Source organism: Artemia sp. Qi Xiang Cuo, chromosome 3, assembly GCF_049724085.1.
Source record: "Artemia sp. Qi Xiang Cuo chromosome 3, ASM4972408v1, whole genome shotgun sequence".
Lineage (NCBI taxonomy): Eukaryota > Metazoa > Arthropoda > Branchiopoda > Anostraca > Artemiidae > Artemia > Artemia sp. Qi Xiang Cuo.
In genome coordinates, this window is record NC_142796.1 from 26,012,566 (window position 1) to 26,030,882 (window position 18,317).

General features: G+C 33.4%; 1 protein-coding gene across 3 annotated transcripts in view; it reads left to right on the forward strand.

Annotated features, from left to right (window-relative positions):
• The window catches only part of Cadps (calcium-dependent secretion activator 1), a 245,037-nt gene that overhangs the window by 86,841 nt on the left and 139,879 nt on the right, over positions 1-18,317 (forward strand). For all 3 annotated transcript variants that reach the window (XM_089085689.1, XM_089085690.1, XM_089085691.1), the window contains 2 exons: positions 3,394-3,582; positions 12,300-12,436. In XM_089085689.1, the coding sequence (XP_088941815.1) occupies positions 3,394-3,582; positions 12,300-12,436 (326 nt within the window). The remainder of the gene's footprint in view (positions 1-3,393; positions 3,583-12,299; positions 12,437-18,317) is intronic.

The following is an 18,317-nucleotide window of genomic DNA, read 5'->3' on the forward strand; positions in this document are numbered from 1 at the left end:
AAACTCTAAATACGTAACTAAAACTAAACTAAACTATAACTCTAACAAAAACTATAAGCTAAGACTCTAAGATAAACTTCTAAACTCTTAACTGGAACTAAACTAAACTAGAACTCTAACTAAAACTCTAAGCTAAGACTCTAAGGTAAGACACCAAACTCTCAACTAAAACTAAACTAAACTAGAACTCTAACAAAAACTCTAAGCTAAGATTCTAAGCTAAAAAACTATAAACTCTTAACTAGAACTAAACTAAAACTCTAAGCTAAGTCTCTAAGGTAAAACTCCAAACTCTTAACTTTATCTAAACTAAACTAGAACTCTAACAAAAACTCAGAGCTAAAACTCTAAACTCTTAATTATTACTAAACTAAACTTCAACTCTAACAAAAACTCTAAGCTAAGACTCTAAGCTAAAACTCTAAACTATTAACTAAAACTAAAATAAACTAGAACCCTAACAAAAACTCAAACATAAAACGTCAAACTCTTAAGTAAAACAAAACTAAATTGGAACCCTAACTAAAACTCTAAGCTAAGACTCTAAGGTAAAACACCAAACTCTTAACTAAAATTAAACTATGCTAGAACTCTAACAAAAACTCTAAGCTAAAACTCTAAACTATTAACTAAAAATAAACTAAACTAAAACTCTAACAAAAACTCTAAGCTAATACTCTAAGCTAAAACTCGAAACTCTTAACTAAAACTTAAACAAACTACAACTTTAAGTAAAATTCTAAGCTATGACACTAAGGTAAGACACCAAACTCTCAACTATAACTAAACTAAACTAGAACTCTAACTGAAACTCAAAGGTGAAAAATCAAACTCTTAACTAAAACTAAACTAAACTAGAACTCTAACAAAAACTCTAAGCTAAGACTCTAAGCTAAAACACCAAACTTTCAAATAAAACTAAAATAAACTATAACTCTAAAAGAAACTATAAAATATTAACCTTATCTAAACTAAACTAGAACTCTAAAAAAAACTCTATGATAAGACTCTAAGATAAAACTCTAAACTCTTAAATATTAATAAACTAGAATAAAAATATAAACAACACTCTAATACAAGACTATTATATAAAACTATGAAATAATAAATAAAAATAAAAGAAACAATAACCAGAGCAAAAAACTCAAAGATAAAACTTCCAGCTGTTAACTTAAATTAAACTCAACTATAAATCTAAATAAAACTCAAGGGTGAAAAATCTAACCCTTAAAAAAAATAAAAAAATATTAAAACTCTAACAAAAACTCTAATATAAGATTCTATGATAAAAAACTATAAACTCTTAATTAAAACTAAACGTAAACTCTAAGCTAAGTCTCTAAGGTAGAACTCCAAACTCTTAACTTTATCTAAACTAAACTAGAACTCTAACAAAAACTCTAAGCTAAGACTCTAAGCTAAAACTCTGAACTCTTAATTATTACTAAACTAAACTTCAACTCTAACGGAAACTCTAAGCTAAGACTCTAAGCTAAAACTCTAAACTATTAACTAAAACTAAAATAAACTAGAACCCTAACAAAAACTCAAAGATAAAACGTCAAATTCTTAACTAAAACTAAACTAAACTAGAACCCTAACTAAAACTCTAAGCTAAGACTCTAAGGTAAAACACCAAACTCTTAACTAAAACTAAACTAAACTAGAACTCTAACAAAAACTCTAAGCTAAGACTCTAAACTCTTAAATAAAACTAAACTAAACTAGAACTCTTACAAAAATTCTAAGCTAATACTATAAGCTAAAACTCAAAACCCTTAACTAAAACTTAAACAAACTACAACTTTAAGTAAAATTCTAAGCTATGACTCTAAGCTAAAACTCTAAATTCTGAACTGTATCTAAACTAAACTAAAACTCTTAATAAAACTCTAAGCTAAGACTCTAAGCTAAAAACTCTAAACTCTTAAATAAAACTAAACTAGAACTCTAACAAAAACTCTAAGCTAAGACTCTAAGCTAAAAAACTCTAAACTTTTAACTAAAACTAAACTAAACTAAAACTCTAACAAAACTCTAAGCTAGGACTCTAAGGTAAAACTTAAAACTCTTACCTATAACTAAGGTGTGGGTGAAAAAGATAAGTACTTCAAGTTGGAAAATGGGTTTAGGAGGGACATAAAGAAAGGAACTTGCTCTGAAATGCCTTTTGAAAACTATTTCTTGGTGTTGGGGTATCCAAAAGGCTGTAAAGTATAGTTGTAGGTGAAAAAGATAAGTACTTCAAGTTGCAAAAAGGGTTTAGGAGGGACATTAAGAAAGTAACTTGCTCTGAAATGGTCTTTGAAAAGTATTTCTTGGTGTTGGAGCATTCAAAAGCTGTAAAGTATAGTTGTGAGTGAAAAGATAAGTACTTCAAGTTGGAAAATGGGTTTAGGAGGGACATTAAGAAAGTAACTTGCTTGTCTTAGTCGATTACGTCATTCTATGCCCATAAATGAATTCCCGTCATGACCTCCTGATAGGGTTCTACCGATTATGTAATCAATTTCTCAGAAATCCAATTGTCTTAGTCGATTACGTCATTCTATGCCCATAATTAATTCCCGTCATGACCTTCTGATAGGGTTCTACCGATTATGTAATCAATTTCTCAGAAATCCATTTGTCCTAGTTGATTACATCATTCTATGCCCATAAATGGATTCCCGTCATGACCTTCTGATAGGGTTCTACCGATTATGTAATCAATTTCTCAGAAATCCATTTGTACTAGTTGATTACGTCATTCTATGCCCATAAATGGATTCCCGTCACGAGCTCCTTATACGGTTCTACCGATTATGTAATCAATTTCTCGGGAATTCTCTCCCTTCAATTACGCAATCAACATATCTCTTCCCCACCTTCCCCTTAGAAACATCAAATTAATTCCCCTTTCTTGAATCAATAATTCCCCTTAGAAGCAACAAATTAATTCCACTTTCTTGAATCAATAATTCCCCTTAGAAACAACAAATTAATTCTCCTTTCGTGACATATCAATCGATCTTGACATCACCTGTCAGACATTATTAAACTTCACCTGGAAACAATTTGATTAATGATTAACAGTACCTGTCAGACATTAATTAACCTTGCCTGGAAACAATTTGATTAATGACTGACTTTAGGTCATTGACCCCATTAACCACGTGTTCTCCCTAGGGACTCTATGCCCAAATTTGGTGTTAAAAAAAGTTGTAGGTGGCAGCAGGGGTGAGTGATCGGAGTAGCACCCCCCAGACTGCGTATCTGTAAAATCCAATGGAGCTTTGGCACTAAATGTCTCGTTTTACCCCCACTCGAAAATTAGCTAGACACCTACGAATACCCTTGACAAGAAAGATCTGATTTCTGTAATTGGCCTTCTAATGAGGCTTTTTTCTACAGATTTGGATGGTGGAAAATATTTCTTCAATGCTGTTAAAGAAGGTGATAGTGTTCTGTTCTCCGTTGACGACGAAGCGGATTGCCACATGTGGGTTATGGCAATTTACAGGGCTACAGGCCAGTCCCACAAACCAAGTCCTCCTTTAGCACCATCTAACAGGAACTCTACGATTGCAAAAATTCAGGGAGGTAAGGAATTTTCTTTCTTTAGGTTAGTTGCTGTCTGATATTTTGTTTGATAGCATGTTTTCTTAGAAAGACAACCAATGATAGCAGGATTCCGAGTTATTTTTAGAAACCAAAGGATTGATGTGTAACAATCCTATTATGCTTGATTTTTTTTTTTTTTTTTTTTTTTTAGGAAAAGGTTATTCAAAAAAAAAGAAAAAGTTTTATTTAATTGAGGACTTTGACGAGGTATACCTTTTGTCTCGTTTTTAAGACAAAGAGAACTATCAAACAGTTCGTGGTAACGAACTGTAAGTAAGGAGCGACCCGGCTCAATGGTAACCGAAACTCTAAAAACCGGAATTTTGGTACCAATAGATACATCAAAAGAATCAGGCTTTAATTCTGATTTCAAATATATAAGTTTCATCAAGTTTAGTCTTACCCATCAAAAGTTACGCCCCTGAGAAAATTTGGCTGATTTTTAAAAAAAGAGGGAAAGACCCCCCTAAAAATTATAGAACCTTAATGAAATTTGCACCATCATATTCAGCGTATCAGAGAACCCTACTGTAGAGGTTTCAAGCTCCTATCTACAAAAATGTGGAATTTTGCAGTTTTTGCCAAAAGAAAGATCACGGCTGCGTGTTTATTTGTTTGTTTGTTTGTTTTTTGTTTTTGTTTTTTTTCCCAGGGGTAATCGTGTTGACCCAGTGGTTCTAGAATATCGTAAGAGGGCTCATTTGAACGGAAATTAAAAGTTCTAGTGCCCTTTTCAAGTGACCAAAAAAAATGGAGGGCAACTAGGCGTCCTCCCACGCTCATTTTTTTCTCAAAGTCACCCAATTAAAAGTTTGAGATAGCCATTTTGTTTAGCATAGTCGAAAATCTGATAAATATGTCTTTTACGATGACTTAATCCCCCACAGTTCCCAGGGGAAGGGCTGCAAGTTATGAACTTTGTCCATTGCTTGCATATTGTATTGGTTATTGGGAAGTATACAGACATTTTCAGGAATAATTTTTTTTGGTTGGGGGGGAGGGGGGCTTGAGGAGGGGGTTACTCGGAATAATCTTTCCGTGGAGGATGTTTCTTTGGGGTAAGGGACATTTCTATGAAGGGGGCGCCGGATTCCGAAGCATTATTTAAAAAACGATCAGAAATTAAATTAAAAAAAACAAGTTTTTTCAACTGAAAGTAAGAAGCAACATTAGAACTTAAAACGAACAGAAATTATTACGTATATGAGGGGTTTCTCCCCCTAGTCAATACCTCGCTCTTTACGCTACAGTTTTTTTTAGTGCTTTCAAAAGAGCTATCTATTCTAATTAAACGGCCTTTGTGATTCAGGGGTGTGTGAATTAAATTTTTTTTAACTTTTAACGTAAAGAGCGTGGTATTGACTAAGGGAGAACCCCATCATATACGTAATAACATAAACGTAATAAAAAGAAAAATAAAAAAAAACAAGCGATACGGCTCAATAGTAAGCGAAACTTTTAAAAACGGAACTTTGATGTCAATAAATGTATCAAAAGAATGGGCTTATAATGCTGATTCTAAATATACAAATTTTGTTAAGTTTAGTATTACTCATCAAAGGCTACGAGCCTGAGAAAACTTACCTGATTTTTTAAAGAGGGGGAAACGTCCTCTAAAAGTGAAAAAAATTTAATGAAAATCACTGTCAGATTCAGCGTATCAGAAAACCCTATAACATAGGTTTCAAGCTCATATCTGCAAAAATCTGCAACTTTGTATTTTTGTCCAGAAGAAAAATATACGAATATAGAAGTTCGTTACGTAAGTTAATTTGTAAATTACGTCAGAACCAAATTTAGAGACATCCATTTAGCAAAAGAAAAGTAAAAATGTTATGCAAATTTTGTTTACTTATTCAATGACGGTGAGCCAAAATAAAAGCTGCATTATCTAAAAAACGATCAGAAATTAAATAAAAAAAAAACAAGTTTTTTAAACTGAAAGTATTTGTCATATTGCGAAGATTATAATTATTTTGATCTGAGGTAAAAGATAGCGGAACACTTAGGGGACGGGGGAGGTCATCATGAAGCTGATAAAAAGTAAAACATGCCCATGAAAGAATGTATAGTGACTCAAGATCATGTAATAGGATAACTAATGAACGATTAGTTTCCTGAATGAGATTTCTAGCTTTATTGTAAACCTTAGAAGGTGGTTTTAACAGAGAAGGAAAGGTTGACATCCACACTATTGGACAGTAAGAAAAGTAAGATTGGATTAAGCAATGAAAAAGGACTTTCAAAATTGATCCAGGAAAAGTATGTCTAAGATTCCTAAAAATACCGAGACTATTGCATATCTTCATTTTAATAAAATCAATGTAACGTTTGGTAGATAGGTTTTCATTAACAAGAATGCCCAAAAAACGAACATATCGGTCTTTATATCTATGAATTATCCCATTTGGCTGATGAATTTCTGATAAGTGGGGAGGAACCTGAGAAACACGCGAAAAAATGAAAAAGTGCTGTCATCAGCAAAACAAACAAGGACATCAGAAGAAGGCGAACTATATTTGCCACTATGGGCAAGGGAAGGCTTAGGATGACAAAGTCTACAGCAATTAATAAGTTTCCAATTTCTTATAACATAATAAAGATCATTTATATAAATAAAAAATAGCACAGGCCCTAAAACTGATCCCTGGGGGACGCCAAAATTCACTTGTGAGGGTGACCGGAAAAGTGGATCAACAGAAATTAGCATATCCTTCAAAAAAGACTGATACCAAGAAAATATATTTCCCCTTATGCTAAAATAAGATATCTTCGATAGAAGGATATCATGGGTTAAGGTCTCTAAAGCCTTACGAATATCCAGGAATATAGCAGCCGGAATCAATCCCGAATCGAATGCAGAATGAATAAAATTCAAAAGGGTCATATAGGCAAGTTCAGTGGAGTGCTTCATTCGGAAACCAAATTGAAAATGATGAAGAAAATTTTTAGATTTTAGGAAAGTAAGGAGACGAGAAAGCATAGCCTTTTCAAAGATATTACTAGATACTGATAAAATTGAAATTGGTCGATAATTTGCCGGATCATTCCTTGGTTCACCCTCATAAAAAGCAATAATCAGAGCATGCTTGAGAGCATCCGGAAAAACTCCACATTCAAATGAAAGATAAACAAGTTTTGCTAGAGGCAAAACTATTGAAGGAAGAATAGATTTAACTACCTTAGTAGGGATAGAGTCTGGCCCAGATGAAGACCAGTTTTTCAAGCCATTAACAATTTTAGTAATTTCACTTACTGTTACTGGCTCTAAAAACATGAACTTAACACAAGACGGCCTGAGGTAAGATCTAAAAACCGGCTTAGGCCGAGACAAAGTAACTGTAGAAGCAGTATTCTTACCAACATTAGCGAAGAATGAAGTGAATGCCTCTTGGACATTATGCTAACCCTCCACAGCTTTATCACCAATGACCAAACTCATAGGTAAAGAGCTAGATTAAGAACCGGATTTAAGTTCAAAGTTTATTGCCTTCCAAGTTTTGCGAATAGCATTGCCACACGCAGCAAAATTATTTAGATAATAGAGAGATTTGGCTTTCCTAAACAAGAAATTATATATACTCCGGTAGATCTTGAATTGACAAAGACGAATAGCACTTGCTGAAAGTTTAGCGCATTTATAAGCTCTCCAGAGATTATTTTTCCTTCTCCAGCTTTTGAGAAGTCCGGGTGTCATACATGGGTTTAGAAGAACAATCTTTTATACCTATGATTAGAAGGTGGTACTTTACAAATGCTAAGAATAGCCTCTTTTATGGTTCCATAAAATGACTCAAATAAACAAACATCCTTATCATTATCGAACAAGCCCCACGAATTCTCCGCTAATTTAGACCCAAGAAGAAATAACTCTTTCTCGCCAAACCTAATAGAATAGGAATCAAACACTTGAGCCCGGTTACTCTTCCCCTATTTAAAGCTAAACCGAGAATATGTTGGAAAATGATCGGAGATATCACTAACTAAAATTGAGTTTTCCTTCAAACTAAGCGTAGAGAAGATATTGTCAATCAAAGAAGCTGTAACATTAGTTACTCGTGTGGGAATGGATGTAGATGGTAGAGTGCCTGCGGCAAGCATGGTTGAAAGAAAATCAACTGAAGCCGAAGAGTTTCAATCCATCAAATTCATATTAAAGTCACCCATTATGATTAACTGACACGGACGTTTCAGCATTATGTCAAGTATTTTCTCAAGGTTTCGAAGAAACAACGGAATAGCACCACTAGGAGAACGATAAATATTGCCTATGATTAGATTAATACCATTAGATCTTATTTCAATAAATTGTGACTCGAAAATACCTTCGAAATTCCTTGATAAGTTATCACGCAAGTAACAATACAAATTGCAAGATATATACATGGCAAGACCTCCTTTAGCCATCTAGCAGCGGTTTATACGTTCCATTTTGTAACCATGGATATCCAATAGCATTTCATTGCCATGCAGAATCCAAAAACGTCTACAACATCAGGCTGTCCATCCGAAACGATTTGTCTTAAATTATCTATTGACGAGGAGAGACCCTGAATGTTAAGCTGAAGTGCTGTCAGAGAATAATTTCCTTTGGTAAACTCCTCTCCCCCCAAATCCGAAACATATTTACTATTACAAATAGGGTTTATATTAATCGGATTTTGATTGGCCTGACGCACAGAATTATTTACGATACTTATTACATTAAAAAGGATTATTTTCAAGCTCGCAAAGGTGACTCTCATAGCTTAAAATATTCACAAAAGTAGGTTTTACTTAGAGTCCATTTAAGTCACCAGATGAACCAAAAAGAAACCTTTACTTAAATCAATTGCAAAAGAAAAACCTGTCAAAGGATTACAAACACACAAATAACTAATTGCACAGCAGGTATTGTTGGAATGAACCTTTAGCGCGGAAATAGAAACAAAATGAGAAAAATAAATAAATAAATAAATAAATTAAGAAAAAGAAACGATATGAAAAAGAAATTGTGAAAAAAAGTGAAAAGCTATGACCCGATTAAGGCTTTTACAAATCAAGAAAAATATTAACAAGTCACATACTAATGCATTCATGCAAATAATTTATTTTACGTATACGAGTTTCACTCGGAACTTTGGCTAGAACTTTTCCATGATCAGACCAAACACTTTTGGGGCCAAATGTACAGCGAGCCGCGTTTAATAGATCGCGACGCTTTTTAGTTAGGTTTTCAGACACAAATATACCTGACTTGGCCAACTTACTTTTTGATGCAATCACTTTTCGAGCAATATCCAAGTTTGAAAATTTTACCAGGATGGGGGCAATTTTTACATTCTCAGTTTGAGTGGCAGGTATACGAAATCGATTAGCCTTTTCCCCTCCTGGACGCCTCACTGTTTACGCTAAAATTTGACTCCTTGTCACAACTCTACTTTTTAAAACACTAAAACTTCAGCGTAAAGAGTGAGGCCTTGAGGAGTGGACAGCCCCTTTCATATACGGAATAATTTCTGTTCGTTTCAAGTTTTAGTGTCTCTCCCTACTTTCGGCTAAAGAAAAACGTGTTTTTTTATTTAATTTCTGAACGTTTTTCAACTAATGCAGGTTCGAATTTGGCTCACCGCACATGAAAAATTTAAACAAAATTTGCATATTAATTTTGGCAAATTTATTCCGTATAGGAAGAGTTGCCCCCTCCTCAATAGCTTACTCTTTACGCTAAAGCTGTTACCACTTTTAAAAACGCTTCCTATTCTAATTAAACGGTTTCAGTAGACGCTCTTAAAAAATTGGGACAAACAGCCAAAATTTAGCGTAAAGAGCAAGATATTGAGGAGGGGACAAGCCTTCATATATGAAATAATTTCTGTTCGTTTTTCAAATAATACCGGTAAATCTGGCTCACCCTGTATGAAAAATACCTCTCCCCTCACGGAAAACTTTTTCTGTGAAAATTCCATCCAACGTAAAGTGCAACCCCCCCCATCAAATTCTCTCCAGATAGTTCCATCTTTGCTGAGAATCCCCCCTCCCTGTAAAATTGCCTGCGGACGATTCAGCCTGAAATTCTTCTTAGCATTATTTCATTTGAATAAGACTTTAATCTCTAATCGGTTGCTCAATCACTCCAGAAATGCCCCCTTCCGTGGAATTTGTTTCCTGGAAATTAAAACCCACGGGGAAAAAATCCTGGATAATTTCCCCGGATCATCTTAAGATGAGAAATTTGGCAAAGAGAATGTAAAACAATTAAAAACAATTTCATATAGTAATTCTGTCAAATCCCACAGTGTAACATTTCACCTAGAATATTCCCCCCCATAAATTTCTATATAAATCAACCCTTTAGAAATCCACCCCAAGCACACCCCTTCCTCCCCCTACCCAAAAAAAAGTGTGTATACTACCCAATAACAAGTACTGTACGTAAACAACGGGCGAATCTCATAACTTACAAGCCTCTCCCCACAGACTGTGGGGGGGTCATTTTACAACTAAAGACATGATTGTTTTGTCTCTCAACTAAACTGAAAAAAATGGCTATCTCAAAATTTTGATAAGATAACTTTGGGGAAAAATGGGCGTGGGAGGGGGCCCAGCTGCCCTCCAATCTTTTTGTTCACTTAAAAAGAGCACTAGACCTTTTAATTTCCGTTCGAATTCACCCTCCCCCGATCTTCTAGGACCATTATTTTGATAAAATCACCCGTAGGGAAAAAAAATAAACAAATAAACACGCATCCGTGATCTGTCTTCTGGCAAAAATAGCAGAATTCCACATTTTTGCAGATAGGAGGTTTAAATTTCTATAGTATGGTTCTCTGGTGCGTTGAATTTGATGGTATGACTTTCATTAAGATACCTTTTATTTTAGGGGGTTTTTCCCCCTATTGCAAAAATCAGGCAAATTTTCTCAGGCTCATAACTTTTGATGGGTAACACTAAACTTGGTGAATCTTATGTATTTAGAATCAGCATAATAAGCTGATTCTTTCGATGTATCTATTGATATTAAAATTCTGTTTTTTAGAGTTTCGGTTACTATTGAGCCGAGTCGCTCCTTACTTAAAGTTCCTTACCACGAATTGTTTAATAAGATAACAGTTAAATAATGCAAACCTAATACGAAACAATTAAAATTAAGACAGGCTCAATTGTACTCAAGTCTGAATAAATCCCAAAGGAAAGATGTTATTAATGTGCAACACTCTAGGACTTGGGGTAGGACAATAGCCCCATCCTGTCTATTTTGATAAATACGGGTGTGCGGAAAAGGTTAGAAACTGTGCTTTTATGATAGCTGTGGTTTTACCCGAGATTTCAGAAATTATGCTAGATAAAGGTGAAATAACACAAACCCAAGACGAAGTAATTAAAACTAACACACATTCGATTGTATCATAATCCAACTAGGGAATGTGTTTGGTGTATTTAATGATACGTGATGCATCCACAAAAAGATGTACTGCTCTGTTTCAGGACTTTCATATCTTGAATCCTTTTTTATGATTTTTGTTTACTCCGAGGCTTGCTATTTTAGAGTGATATTATTTTTGGCTAAAAAAAATCAATGCGTCAGTTTTTTATAAACGAGATATAACAAGGTAAACATCCAACTTCATGGAGAGAGTACCTCAAATATGCAGTGGAGTAACACTACAGGAAAAAAAAATTAAAAATGATTATGCATAGCAAAAAAGGAAAATAGGAGAAAAAAAAGGAAAATCTCACTCTTTCTTTAGGGTGCCATTTTGGCTTTTGGAGCAACAAAATGGTGTAAAATGTGAAACCTAAAATAAAAACTGACCGATCGTTCCGAATCTCCATTTCAACTAATTTTCTTTTTGCAGATTTTTTTTACAGCACATTGGCATGTCTAATAGAATGGCTTTCAAGTATGGCTTCAGGACCGCTACGGGTGGAGGGTTCAGGAGATTTTTCATTTCTCAAAACATAAGAAAAAAGATTTTTTAGACGATTTTTTTCTAAATTGTTCTGAGGGCTATATAATAATTTTTCTCCAAATTATTGGGGGGCCCACGAAATTACGCCACTGAATAGAAAGTAACAGCAAGAAAAGACAAACGCTAGAGAAATAATGCACAATTATCACAAACAATGATGATGTTATAAACGTCATCACAAACAATTGGTGATGTTATAAACGCATATAAGCCATAGCTGAGAGTTGACTTGTCGTATCTCTGATATTGGAATACATCGTAAACGCCTAAATTACTCAGAAGAAAGCGACTAGTATCCAGGAAGGAATGTAAAGAAAAATTCTACAAAATTCAAAATAATTTACCTGGATTCTATTAAATTACCATTCCTAAGAATAGGGAAAATATCTGAAGCAGAAAGGCCAGAAGGGTCAGAGAAAGTGAAGTGAAATTCAGCCTGGGCACGTCTATCATATTTTCCTTCTTTGCATTGATTAAAAAAAAAATATATCGGTAAAAGTCTGCTGACTTAATCTTGAAAGAATGTTAATAAAGATACCACATCATTGGGTAGTCTCAAAAAAAAAAAAAAAAAAAAAAAAAAAAAAAATCGGCCTACGAAGGGCATATCTAAATAATTTAAATGAAGCGAGTAACAGAAGCACAATTACAGAGGATTATAGCTTAATAGAATCTGTATTATGAAAGTGTCCCTCTTTATCTGTCTTTATCGTGTCTAGTTCTCAAATATGTTTTTTTTTTCAGATACTGACCGAGCTAGAAAACACGGGATGGAAGAATTTATATCAGCGGATCCCTGTAAATTCGACCATTCAGTCCTGTTCAAAATTCTACAGACTCTCACCTTGGATTTCAGACTGAACGACCCATATTGTTCAATAGTATGCTCTCATATTCCTTTGCTTTATTGACAGAAAATAACAACAAGTATTTACATACTCTAAGGGCAAACTCTCCTGAATATAGTTAAAGCCGATTATTTCGTTCGGTAGCTTTTTTGACGCATTCTCTTTTATCTTATTTTTTTTTCTTCACTATTTATGGGAATTTTTCAAAAACATAATTTTTGGAAAAAAACGCATCTTGATATACATGGTGATGACACATTTGAGTGATTCTGCTGCCGGACTCCGGGGGTCTTAGATTAAATACTAGATTAAAAAAAAAGAAAAAAAAATCAAAGGAAAGTAGATGCAACATTAAAACTTGAAACGAACAGAAATTATTCCATATATGTGAGGGGTTGTCCCCTCTTCAATATCTCGCTATTTACATACTCGCTGTTTTGAAGTTTTTAGCATTTATAAAAAGAAAGGTTTCATAGTCTAATTAAACAGCCTTTTTGATTCAAAAGTCTTTGTTAAATAGATAGGATAAAAACACATAAACTGCTGCGTAAAGAGTGAGATATTGATGGATATATACGGAATAGTTTCTGTTCGTTTTAAGTTTTAATATTGCACCTTACTTTCAGTTGAAAAAACTTGTTTTTATTTTTTTTTATTGTTTTCAAATAATGCCCTGAAATTTGGCTCCCCCTCCATGAAAAATTCGTTCCCCGAAGGAAATTCTTCCATGAAAAGTTCCTCCCTCGTAGAATACCGCCAGTCGAACAATTTCCCTGGACAATTCCATTCTTTCTGAACATTCCTTCTGCAAAATTTCTTGCGGACGACTTCACCTGAAGAATCCTCCTTTGCACATTTTCCTCTGAAAAAGGCTTTGATTTCCCATCGTTTTTCAAATTATGCTGGAAATCCCCCCGCTCCATGCGAAAGTTTTCCTTGAAATCCTACAGGCTCAAGTCCAAGTTTGGGGGGGGGGATTCTGAGATCTACTGGGGACCCAATTGAAAATTAGTCTCTTTAAAAAAATATTTTGCTCTATTAGAGCTTGTGCAAGTTTTTTTCTGGAGAATTTGTTTCTATTTCAGATAGTTTCTATTTTTTCTAGCGGAGATACAAGAAAAAACTGTGTTTTCCAAAATCTAGAGGAACTGTTTATTTCAAATTCTTGAACGGCATTGTTCAAAAACATTTTTTAAATCCAGCATGCTATTGTTGCCGCCAATTAGCACCCGAAATTGAGCATGTGATTTTTAGCTCTTTAATAGTTATTTTAAAATGTTCGCGCATAAAGTTTATTCTATGTTGTCCTGCATAAAAATTTCTCACAGTTTAGCATAAAAATAGAGCAATCAAGAACATGTTATTTGTATTTTTTAAGGTATTATTTTCAAGTCATAGGGTGGTATGCCAATGCCAGTAATTAGAGTTGAACTAAGAAATTCTGATGTGAATTCAATTCCTCTTTCCTTTTTATCATTACAGACGCTAAGACAACACGTTCCTTATTCCACTGTAATTTCTAAAATATCTAAATTACGCAATAGCAAATCTTAGTTCTAAGTCACATTTTCGTTTCACCGCTGTCGAAAACTGAATACAGATTTTCCCATAATCAATATGTAATATCCCCCCCCCCCTTGAAAAAAAGAGCCTCCAAACGCACTTTTTAAAACTTGTGCTCATCCTTTGTCAAATGTTAAACCTAAGTTCATTGATAAAAACTCATTTCCTTTACTTAAAGCTTAAACCTTAATGCCAGCCACACATTTCCAACCAAAAAACTCCGGCTTCAGGAAGGTTACCTCAATAGAACTCCAAATCCAATCTCTCGTTTAATTATGTGGGATTTCTATGTTGAAAAAAGCTGTCAGTTATTTTTGATAAACTATATTTAAAAAAGATGGGGGTGTGCAGTATTTCTTGGACATAATTTCTGCCATAACATCTTTCCTGGGGGAGGGGGGTCTGGTGAATAAATACTCGAGAGATAATAAACTTCTAACGAACTAGGAAACAGAGCACCAAGTGTTTTTGATAATTACTTATTCATTTTAGTCAAACCGAACATGTCATATATTGATAGCTTGAAACAAAGAAGGAATAAACAGAACCCTCCGCTGCAAGTAAAAATAGGGTTTTAGTCTAGGAGCAGTCAAGTACATAAAGAAACATGTTAAGAAACACTTCTTACTTGATAATATGCAGAATAATCCTAGTTAACATTTTTCGCAGGGGGAGAACTTTTACCTTCACTTTTTTCACTATATTTACAGTTTTTCTATTACGTTTTTAAGTATTTAGCCTAACTTAACCTGACTTAACCTTACTTAACATAAATTATCACTATTTGTCTATTTGTTTTTTTGGTTACAAGCATTGATGGTGTCTAACCACAAATTTTGATTGTTTGAAAACGGGAACTGCAGTTCATGTTTAATTTTCAGAATTTTGTTAAAACTAATAGTACAACAGTCAAAGAAGTGAATATAAAGTTTCTCCCTCTGCAAAATATGTTAACTAGAATTATTCGTAAGAATTGTTTTCTTAACATGTTTCCTTTTGCACTGGACTGCTCCTAGACTTATACCAAAAATGGAATCACAGCGACTTAAAACTGTACTTTTTTTATTATTTTGACCAATGGACCGAAAAGATCAAATTTACGCTTGATAGAAATTAATGTTTTATGTATTTTTTCCAAATATCAGTATTTGATTAGTATATTTTTACAAAAGCACACGCTGACATAAATACTGGATGGACAGGCATTTAGATGGCTATTTCAAAATTATAACGTTGGTGGGTATGCTGGCTCTCTAGTATTTTGAATTGGCCCAGTTTTGAAATCTATGGCTGTAGGAAAGTGCAGTCTTCCTTTATTTTGAATATTTAAAATTTAAGTGGACTACACTGTACTAAAAATATTAAAACTACGATGTAAAAACAGCTATTCTAAAACTCTCGAAATTCATATTCTATATTCCACTTTCATATTATAAAATTGACATTTCTTTAGGTCTTCTGATAGTTCATGGATAGTAAACTAAAGCTAAAAATATCACTTTGTCTATATATAAATAAGTCAGTTTTTCTCCTTCTTTTTTGTTTTGTTTTTCCTTAGCTTTTGAACACAAATATAATTTGTATTTTATAAAAAAAAAAAAGAATTTAAGAGTTGCTTCAATTGACAATTAAATGGATGAACCAAATTGATATTTAGTTCAAATATTTAGTTCATAAGCGACATGAAGTAAAGAAACGAGCAGAAAGGTCAAGAGGGTGTGAAGTCCCCCGAAATCACCTAGTAAGTCAGATCTTAATAAATTGCTTAGTTGCATCTGTTCTTGTGTAAATTATTATACAAGTTATGAATACAAAAAAATGCAATTTAAGGTTTGGTTGGCTCTCCTGTTTCCTTATTTTCTCATTTGAACGATCAGAAGCTTGGTTTTGGCATTGGGGCCCTTTAAGAACAAAAACTTCTATTCTTGTTCATTATACCCTCATTGCGTCTAGCAACTACTAACCCCCCCCCCCCCTAGTAGCAAATATTTCATCAGAATTGTAACTGCTCACTTAATAAGTTACGGTTTAAACCCGTTGCAGTTACTTACCATGACTTTCTTATACTTTTCAGCTTATTTTTTAAGAAGAATTATCAATTTATTCATTGCTTTCTGTTGACTTTGAATATAGCCGCTATGTTCAACTATTTCTTCTATTTGGAAAGTTTCCTAGAGCCATTTTATTGTGAAGATTTTGCAGATAAAAATTTGCAATTAATGGCGCTGTTAGATGCCATTATATTTTATTATTTTCAGTTATAGTGTCACAAATGTTTCGTAACCTTTTCTCTTTTTTCTTATAATTTGTAATATTGGTTTAATTGTTATCGTCGTTTTTGTTTTTTTGAGACGCCTGAGACATCAAACCTTTATTTTATGGGTGCCGCAATTATCATGGCTCGCATATGTTTTTCAACTAAATGTTTGTATATAATTCTCAGCAGCGTCCGTGCTGTCTTAATTTTTAAATAGATATTCGTACGATATAACTGATGTAGGCCAAGTCATTTCTTTCTTTTTTTGTTTATTTATGACATCTTCTAGACAGGGACGCAATTTACTATGGGACAGGGGGTAACTGCCCCTCTAAGACCTTGGTTTGACCCCCCCAGACCTTAGTTCTCCACCGAGACCTTAGTCCCCCCCAGCCAAAATTTAGCTTCTTCAAAAGTCTTGTCAAAACTGAGATAAGCCTGCATAATTCAAGCATCCACAGAAACGGGTCAGTTTTCTTTAGTATTTACCTTTATGGTACTATATGGCTAATTTTTCAGTTTCCACTGTCATTTTCACTTGAATCGGGAAAATTGGATCCAAGTTTGCCCACCCAGGATTTTGAAAAATTACGCTACTGCTTCTAGAGCTTTCATCAGGAAGACTGATCACTTATAATGGCCTTCTAATTATCATTTTTCTAAATAAAATTAATTTATATTCTCGTAAATAATCCTAAATATATTTCCCCTTTTTCCTTTTCATCTTCAATGTAGGAATAAAATTTACCTTAACAACAATAGGTTAAGCCTATTACAATTATTATGGCTTTCCTATATTTTTGAAAAAAAAAAATTGTGCAAAATTCTTAACAGGTTCCTTGCTATTACAATCTCTTAATATGTATTTATATTATATCTGTAGGCCTAGTTATATAAAATTACTCACACATCATAATAATAAATTAAATTTTTATAAACGGTTATGATGTGTTTTCTTTATTCTCTATTAACTTTGAATATAGATGTTTATGGTTATTTATTTCTTGTGTTTAGAAAGTTTTTAGGTCCTTATATTTGGAAGATTTTTCAAATAAGAATCTGGAATTTATGACTCTCTTAGCTATCCATGTATTGTTTTGTTTTCAGCTACAGTATCATAGAATTTTTACTACCTTTTTCCTTATATTCTTGTGATTTGTAATGTGGTTTTTACTGTTAGTGCCTTTTTGTCTTCTTTATGTAGACAATCTTCCAGAGACCATTTTATTTGCAACCCCCTAACAAACTGTAAATTATGCCTTCTACAATTATTAAGACTTGCATATATTTTTCAGCTACATTTTCTGTGCATAATCCTCAATGGTATCCTTGCTTTCTTACAATTCTTAATTGAATATTTATCGAATCGCTATAATCCCATTCATTTCGTTCTTTTTTTCGGTTAATTTGGAAAATTTACTGTATAATTCTCAATAATATCCTTTCTTTCTGATAATTTTTAAATTAATTTTCACATAATAACTTTAGGCCTAGTCATTTATTTCTTTTTCTGTCTTTATTAGAAAGATCTTCTAGAAGTTTCACCAGGAAGATTCATCACTTAGAAAAAAGGATGGCTTAAGCCAGCTGTAGCTAATTAACTATCGTGACTTTCTAAAATTTTTCAGTTAAATTCTTGTAAATAATCCTCAATTTTTCCCCCATTTTTCTTAACAGAAGAATAGCCGCTATCATCTTCTATTTACGTCGCTTATGTGATTCATTTAGATATTTTGGAGAGATTTTGTTAATGAAAAGGCTGCTTCCTAAGAAAACCATGAATCACACTTTCTCTAGTTAGGTACCATTGCTGCCTTGTATTTGTCACCTCACTTTTTTTAAAGGATTGCCAAGCTAATACAGCTGTTATTGTCTTTTAACTTTTTTTTATGTTGAATGTCTTCAGAATTTGTCATATTTGAAAGGCTGTTTGTTAAAAGTTAAAATTTAAGATTGCTCTTGTTGCTGTCTGATTTTCAATTATTTTTTAATTACGCTCTCACAATAATTCTAATCCTTTTTTAAAATTTCTTACGACTCCCAATATAGATCCGATACCAGTTTTATTCTTTCCTGCTCCTTTTCTGTGTATCT